The sequence below is a fragment of the Arachis ipaensis genome, chromosome B04 (assembly GCF_000816755.2).
Source record: "Arachis ipaensis cultivar K30076 chromosome B04, Araip1.1, whole genome shotgun sequence".
Taxonomy (NCBI): Eukaryota; Viridiplantae; Streptophyta; class Magnoliopsida; order Fabales; family Fabaceae; genus Arachis; species Arachis ipaensis.
The window spans coordinates 12,668,531-12,677,473 of record NC_029788.2 but is presented as its reverse complement, the minus strand read 5'-3'; the positions used below and the strand labels follow the sequence as shown (position 1 = coordinate 12,677,473).

The 8,943-nt window shown below is 36.2% G+C and overlaps 1 protein-coding gene across 1 annotated transcript; it reads left to right on the top strand.

The window, feature by feature from the left end:
- Window positions 2,205–3,934, top strand: LOC107636070. Its single transcript, XM_016339606.2, has 3 exons — window positions 2,205–2,351; window positions 3,254–3,666; window positions 3,740–3,934. Exons 1-3 carry the CDS (start codon window positions 2,339–2,341, stop codon window positions 3,932–3,934), a joined length of 621 nt encoding a protein of 206 aa, XP_016195092.1. The 5' UTR covers window positions 2,205–2,338.

Here is an 8,943-nt window from a genome sequence, read left to right as displayed (position 1 = left end):
AATTAGTTTTAAGACTAAAATATTCTTTTAAAATTAATTATTAAAAAATAAAAATTATATATTTTAGGGTTAAGTTTTCTAATTTTATTATAAATATAAGTTTGAATAAATGCTGAAAACATTATTTAGCTCATCTTAAGACACGAAAATCAAAGAGAGTATTAATTTTCAAAAAGACTAGAATACCTGGATATGATTATTAGTCTAAAATTGTTTGTGTTAGAAATAAGAAATCCAATTGATTTTAAAACGATTAAAATACATGTATAGTTAATTTTTAAAAGACCAAAATAATCTTGTCGGGTTAATTTTAAAATAATTAAAGTAATCTTTTAATTAATTTTGAGAAAAGATTAAAATACTCTTATTATATGATTAATTTCAATATTTCATTATAGTAAAAATTAAAAATTTGAATGTGATTTTGAAAAGGCTAAATATCCTTTTGTTAATTTTAAAAAGACTAAATTATTTTTTTTAGTATTAGTTTTAAGACTACAATTTCTTTTTAGAGTCAAAGTTGTTTAGCTATATTAGACATTAGATATTTTAATTTGATTTTGAAATACTAAAATATCGTTTTAATTAAACTTTAAGTGGCTATATTTCTTTTTAAATTTTTTTAATTGTAATAGAAATTGAAAATTTAAGTTTAATTTTAAAAAGACTAAAATATCTATTTTCAAATTATGGTCTTTTACTTATATTAAATATTTTAAATTTAATTGTAGAAACATAGTGAATACCCTTTTATGGCATTATAATGATGGTTACCTATTATGAATTAAGTGTTGCATCACGAGTTAACACTCAAATTAGCTTTTAAAATTTGTCTTAAGTTTTAAATTGATTCTTGAAATTTTAATCGTTTTAATTTGGTCTTTGAATTTTTATTATGAAACTCATATTAACCTCTTAATAAAATAATGTTTATTGACGCTGTGATGACATAGCATACTAACGTACAGAGTTAGTACCACATGTGTCAATAACATTCGACTATGTGAAATGTAAAAATGACGTGTTTATTAGTGACATGTATTATACTGACATGATAATAGTACCACGTATCATAATATAATAATTTATCCACGTATCAATTGTATGTCGCGTGTCATAACAAAATTTGTTCACGTGTCACTAAAATATTATTATTTTAAACGATTCAAAGATCTCTGAATTTTCACTTATAACTCATTTTAACTCTTGAAATTAAAAAACGTACATCAAATTACTCTCCAAAATAAATTTTCTAATCTTTTATTTTATAAATTCAAAATTATTAATATTTTTTAAATCCTCTAATTTCTCATCTATTTTTTGACATGTAAATTAAATAAAATTTTTCTTACATAATTAAAAAACTACTTCAAAAAACTTAAAATAAATATGAAACTAGGAGATGATGATTATTAGACGATTTAACATTCTTTTGTGTTGTTTATTTTTTTTCTTATTGGATTAAACCGTTAATCGGTTTTCAATTCTGACGATATATATGGTTTATGATGCGGTGTTTGATTTTGATAGTGAATTTGAAAGAGGTAAAATGAAAAAAAAAAAGGCTATTGTAATGCTTATATATATAATTATGTGTTATTATTATAAAATATATCAATTTTAAATTATTATAAAATGAAATAGTATTAAATTCATGAGTCAATTTGAGTATAGCTCGTTGTATCACTATTGTTCTGGTTCAACTATCTGGACTTAACCTCGGTTCTTAAAAATGGCCGACGAGTTAATGCCTCCAACGTCGAGCTGAGAATTTGAAGGATCCGAGCTTTCCGTTCGAAGATATTCCTCATTGCAAACAATATGCTGAGCACAGGGGAGTGTACCTGCAAAAGGCACTCCGATGCTTAAGTTAGTACTATGTATTTCTTATGTATATTGAGGATATGACATCTTACCTTTTATAACCGAATTATAGCTCGTAAAGTCGATTTATATTTGGTAACGGCCGTATCATAGCTCCTAAGATTGACCTGTTGTCATTTTGATGAAGCAGGTTGAGCTTATTGAAAGTCGAGCTATAACTCGGTAGGTGCATAACATGTGTAGCCCCCAAGCTTAAATGCTTCATAAAAATGAAAATAGGTGGTGTGTGCACGTGTTACAATAAATGAATATTAAAAACTTAATTAATGACCAGCCCCCTCCCTTGAATGATGTGCGCTTTGACCCTTACGCTTACTTAGAGTGTTGGAAACAGCGTCTCATTATTAGATCTGATAGTTGGGGTTGAGTGTGGGACTAGAACAGTTTTTGCATGTTGGTTTTATTGTTAACTGGAGGGGTTCCATCAACCTTTATCTAAGCTTGTTGAGTCAAAATGAACAAAAGAGGTACGCTTCTTCTTTTCTTATTTGTTTTTCCCTTGCCTTTCTGTATTCTTTTGAAAAAAATGGGAAATGAAAAATTGAAAAAGGAACAACCTTTGATAGAAGATGGTTCATATAACTGGGTTAGTGATGATGTTAAGATACAGGGGCCTCTGTTTGTAGATGCTGAGAGTGTTGGTGAGATTGATGTGAACAAGATTGTTAGAAAAGGTTCTGGAATTCGTATAGAGCTACTTTCGTGTCCTAGATCAGACCGGGTCTTTCATAGAAGAAATGATTTTGAGTTTTTTTTTATGTATAGTTGTGTTCTTGAGGAATTGTATGTGAAACTGCCATTTACTGATTTCGAGTGTGCTGTTCTGAAGCAACTAAACTATGCACCTTCCCAGCTTCACCCAAATGGGTGGACTTTTCTAAAATGCTTTGAAAACTTGCTGGATTTTCTGGAGTGTAAGCCATCTTTGGAGTTGTTCTTTTCTTTGTTCCAGGCAAAAGGGATCTGGAAAGAGAGTTGGGTTAACTTAAACAGTACCCCAGGGTTTGCTGTGTTCAAACTGTATAAGTCTTCTTTTAAAGTCTTTAAAGAAATGTTCCTAAAGTTTAGGGCTTCTGAAGATTGTTTTCCTTTCTATCTGGATGAAAATCTTGGGGGAAAAATTCCCCCATTTTTGGTCGTCGCAGCCAAACTATATCCTGGGTCCGGAGCATATTAGTGTGGAGAACGAATGTATTATTGAGTTCTTAGTTGAGGTTGTTCGCGGAACAAGTTTATTTTCGGTTTTTGAACTTCTCCCTTGGGAGGACAATAGGAGTTCTATGGTTGAGTACCTGAGTAAGTATTGTTATATCTTCGATGTATACAAAGGTGTTTTGTTCCTAATATTTCTATTATTTGCTTGTTACAGGTGGGAAGTATCCGGGTGTGTCAGCTTCAACCCTAAGAGATCGGTTTAAAAGCAAAAATTTGGAAAAAGAGGGCTCGACATCGAAGCCTGATAAGGTAGGTTTGGAAGGTGAGGTTAATCAACCTCGCCGAGGTCGTAGGAAGGTTATCACAAGAAAGAGAAAGTCGAGTGCAATTGATGTTGAAGATTCCGAAGATTTTTCTGAAGGGGAGAAGGGGGTCCCTTTAGAAGAGTTATCTAGATTCGTTGAGAATCAAAGACGTTTTCATGGGTTTACAGAGGGTGGGGAGGGTTCTTCTCTTTGGAGTAAGGATTGCCCATACATGGTTATCACTGATGATATTGCCCAGTCTGATATGGATAAACTTGTGGTAGAGGAGGCTGGTGATATTGCTATCGACCAGTTTATGCAGGTATAAGGTTGTATGTTTGTTGTTTTTTATAATCACTTTTATTTGCGTTATAAGTATTTTGTATTGTTCTTAGGTTGTTGGATTGCGGATTGCAAGCCTTGGGCATAGCCAGGAGATTAGGCATAGAAAGTCTTCACTGTTGTCTGAGGGAGCTAATAAATTGAGTGAGGAGCTTGGGGCGAAGAACAGGGTCATTGCTGAACTAGAGGGAAAGGTTTTGGAGAAGGAAAAAGAGCTTTCTACCATGAAGGACAAGTATNNNTTGTAGGAGCAAGTAGTGGAAGTTATTGTTAAAATGAAAGACCTGAAAAAGTCAAAATAGACTAAGATTTTGGACGCCTTCATAGAAGGTTTTGAGCGGGCTGTGCTGCAAGCGAAGTTCTTGCTGCCTGACCAGGATTTGTCAAAAATGGATCCTGGGAAGATTGTCCAGGATGGGAATTTGGTTGAAGATGAAGAAGTTGCTGGGGATGGTGCGGACAATCTCAACGAAGAAGTTTAATGGTTTCCTTATTGTGGTTTTCTTTTGGTCATATCTTAAACTTTATTGGTGAAAACAATTGTAATTTTGATGTTTAATTATGAAAGTACTATGTGTACTTCTTTGACATTTTTTAATGCTCACTGTTTTAGGTGTGAGTTTGTGAATTATGATTATGTCTGGTAATATTCCTCGTTGAATATAACTCAGAGAGGTAGTAGTCGGTTTTGAGATTTGATATCATATGATATTTTGTTCGGTTTGAACCGAGTTTGTTAGAGGTAGATTAGGCCAATCCGATAAGTTCGATGAATGTACAAACAATGGACAAGTAATGAATGAACTATATTGTTTTGTGAATCCTTTAGTAAAAAGGCGCAGGTAGGCAAGCCTCGTTTAAACCTCTCCAAGCAAAACCCAGCTTTCGGAAAAAAATCTTGTGAGTAGGAAAAAGAGTACTTGCATGTCCCTGTCTTTTAACTGTAATACAATTTTAAAGAGGAAATGTTCCAAGTATTTGGTATAGTATTACCATCAAGTGTTTCTAACCTATATGCCCCATTACCGAACACTTCTCTGACGCGGAATGGACCTTCCCAATTTGCTGTTAATTTCCCATGGCTCGAAGGTTTTCTGGCTAGCTCGGTTTTCCACAGCACTAGGTCGTTGAGATGAAACGTTCTTGGTTGGAGCTTCTTGTTGTATTGCCGAGCTATACGCTGTTGTATGGCTCGGTGACGGATTGCTGCTGAGGATCGAACCTCTTCAACGATATCAAGGTCGTGCCTCCTGGACTGGTCTGACGCTGCAGCATCGGTGATTTGTGCTCGGATTGAGGATTGAGAGATTTCCACTGGGATCATTGCTTCTGAGCCATACACCAATATGAAAGGTGTTTCCCTGGTTGTTGAATGTACAATGGTGTTGTATCCCCATATTATTTCGGGGATTAGTTCGGACCAGAGGCCCTTTGCCTCATCGAGCTTTTTCCTTAGCGCGTGTAAGATGATCTTATTCGCAGCTTCTGCTAATTCATTTTTTTGTGGGTGTTCGACTGATGAAAAATGTTGCTTGATTCTGAGATTCTGCAAGAAAGAAGTGAATTTGTGATCGGCAAACTGGCGACCATTATCGGTGATAATGTGCCGAGGTATGCCGAACCGACAGATTATACTTTTCCAGACAAAAGAAATCATTTGTTGGGATGTTATTTTTGCCAGTGGTTGTGTTTCTATCCATTTGGAAAAATAATCTATTGCAACTATTAAATATTTTACCTGGCCAGGTGCTAATGGAAAAGGGCCAAGAATATCAAGCCCCCACTGATGGAATGGCCAAGTTACCTCAGAACTGTGTAGAACCTCATCAGGTAAGTGTGTGATGGTGCCCTGCATTTGGCAATTCTCGCTTGTCTTAACTTTTTCGGCGCTGTCCTTTTGGATTGTTGGCCAATAAAAACCTGCGCGCAATAGTTTTGAGGATAAACTTCGGCCACCGATATGTGTGCCGCAGATACCCTCATGGGCCTCGACCAGTGCTAGTTGGCTTCGTTCCTGGGAAGAAATTTCAACAAAGGTCGAGAGAAACCTCGCCTATACAAATGGTTATCGTATATAATAAAGAAAGATGACAGTCTTTTAAGTTTCGCTATATTTGTGGTGCCGGCGGGGATGTTCCCAGATTTTATATATTCTATGTAAGGTTGTCGCCAGTCTTCTTCCTGGGTTAAACTCAAAACTTTGGCTAAAGTTACACTTGGTGTAAGCAATGTAGATCTATATAAAGAGGAAGTTCGCATCTGAGAACTTGCAAGTTTAAACAAAATATCGGCTCGGTGATGATTATTTTCCCGAGGTATGTGATGTAATTCAAACTTGTGGAATTTTGAAATTAATCCTTTGACAATGTCCAGGTATTTTGCTAATAAAGAATCTTTTACTTGGTAAATATTATTTACCTGTTGGACGACAAGTAAAGAATCACAGTATACCTTTAGTTCAGAAATGTTTAGGTCGGCTGCAAGCTTTAGTCCAGCGATTAGCGCCTCATACTCGGATTGATTGTTACTTGCTTTGAATGACAAGTGCAGGGATTGTTCTAGAACAAAACCATTTCCATCCTCTAGAATGACCCCTGCCCCGCATCCTTGAGAATTGGATGCTCCATCAACATATAGCGTCCATGTTGCCGAGTTGTTTGTTGGATCTGGCTTAGTGAATTCGGCGAGGAAATCGGCAAGATATTGCGACTTGATTGGTCCTCTGCTTTTATATCGAATATCGAATTCAGAGAGTTCCACCGACCATTTAATGAGTCGGTTAGCCAGTTCAGGCTTGTATAACACTTGTTTTAGGGGCTGGTCAGTTCGCACGTTGATTATATGGCTCTGGAAGTAAGGTCGGATGCAACGAGCTGTCAAAATCAGTGCCAGGGCCAGCTTTTCAATCTTCGGATACCGAAGCTCGGCGTTTTGAAGTGATTTGCTGACGAAGTAGATCGGCTGTTGTACTTTCTGCCTTTCTATAACAAGTATGGAACTCACAACCCAGTTAGTAACAAACAAATATAAATAAAGCTCTTCGCCTGGAAGAGATTTTTGTAAAATCGGAGGCGTCGAAATCATTATTTTTAGTTTTAAAAATGCTGCCTCACATTCTTCATTCCAAATGAAATTGTTTTTCTTTTTAAGTGTTTGGAAAAAATGAAATGATTTAGATGCTAAGCATGGTAAAAATCTTGAGAGGGCGGCAAGTCTCCCTGTGAGGCGTTGTACTTCTTTGAGAGTTTGTGGGCTCGCCATGTCTAATATGGCTCGGCATTTTTTTGGATTTGCTTCAATTCCTCGATTTGTTATCAGGAAGCCGAGGAATTTTCCCCCTTGGAATCCGAATGCACATTTCTCCGGGTTCAGTCACATATTGTATTGTCGGATTTGGCTGAAGATTTCTGCAAGGTCGGCTAGATGGTCATTGCCGAGCTTGGTTTTTGCCACCATGTCATCGACATACACCTCCAAGTTCTTTCCGATTTGGTGGGTGAAGACCCTGTCCATAAGCCGCTGATAAGTTGCACCTGCATTCTTAAGTCCGAAGGGCATAACATTATAGCAATAATTACCATTCGCAGTAACAAAAGCAATTTTGTTTTGATCGGATGGATGCATATGGATCTGGTTATACCCAGAATATGCATGCATAAAACTCAAAGTTTGGTAACCTGATGCATTATCAACTAGGCAATCAATAGATGGTAGAGGGTAAGCATCTTTGGGGCATGCTTTATTGAGATTGGTGAAATCAACACACATGCGCCATTTACCGTTTTGTTTTTTTACCATAACCACGTTTGCCAGCCAAGTGGTGAACCGAATTTCTCTGATGAAACCAGCATGAAGTAGCTTTCTGGTTTCCTCCAAGGATGCTTGCCTTTTTTCGTCTCCCAAGTTCCTTTTTTCTGAGCTATAGGTTTTATTGATGGATCTAGTGCCAGCTTATGTGAGATAACCGAGGGATCAATCCCCGGCATATCAGCGGGTGTCCAAGCAAACAGGTCGGCATGCTGGGATAAAAACTTTTGCAGTCTGCTCTTCTCTTCGGGGCTGAGAGATGTACCTACATAGGTAAATTTTTCTGAGTTAGTGTCAAAATATATTTTTTGCAAATCCTCTGTAGGTGTTGGCCTTTCGAGGCTGCCCATCCTCATCGTTTTGAGGGGTATCAGAGATGTGTGTCGGACCGGACTGGTGTTCCTCATCCTCCAGGTGTTCATGACGATTATTATTATTTTCAACCCGAGCATTAACTAGCTCGGCAATTTGGTTGGCCATTCTTTGATTGTTCTCCGTCATACGCTGGTTGGCCTTTGCCATACGTTGGTTTGCTTGCTGAAGCTCTGTTACCATCCGAAGAAGTTCGGATGGAGTGGGAGGGGGTGCGTCGGCCATGAATTAACGCGTAAAAATTTGAGACCGGTAAGTAGGAAGGGTTTTTTTGTACTCGGCCCCACGGTGAGTGTCAATTTGTTCTGGTTCAACTATCTGGACTTAACCTCGGTTCCTAGAAGTCGCCGCCGAGTAAATGCCTCCAACGTCGAGATGAGAATTTGAAGGATCCGAGCTTTCCGTCCGAAGATATTCCTCGTTGCAAACAATATGAGCACAGGGGAGTGTACCTGCAAAAGGCACTCCGATGCTTAAATTAGTACTGTGTATTTCTTATGTATATTAAGGATATGACATCTTACCTTTTATAACCGAGCATCAACCGTTACATAGTATTTTATCATCGTTTTCATTAAGTGATATTATTTAAATTAACGGCCGATCTGTAACGTTCGAAACGATTTGCAACGATTCGGCCGAGTTATAGCTCGTAAAGCTGATTTATATTTGGTAACGGCCGTATCAACTATTATGCTTAGTTAGGAAATAACTTCCAAAATTAAAATGTTTCTACTTTCTACGCAACCATACATAGTCTTATGTAAACTCAGATTGAATATGCCCATATTGCAACCAAATCTATTTTATGCGAACGGGGGTGTTGTTGTTTTTTTTTCTAGGTAGGGATCAATCACTATATAAATATAACTATACGATTATAGAGACAATTAAAACAATTAAAAATTCTTATATTATAAATTTTATAATATCTATTTTAATTTTATTTAATTTATAATTTTTATAAAATTTTAAAAAGTTTTTAAATTTCCTATTTTCATAAAAAAATAAAAAAATTTAATTCCAATAAATTAACATAATATTAATCTTTTAATTTAAATTAAATTTTATTGATTTA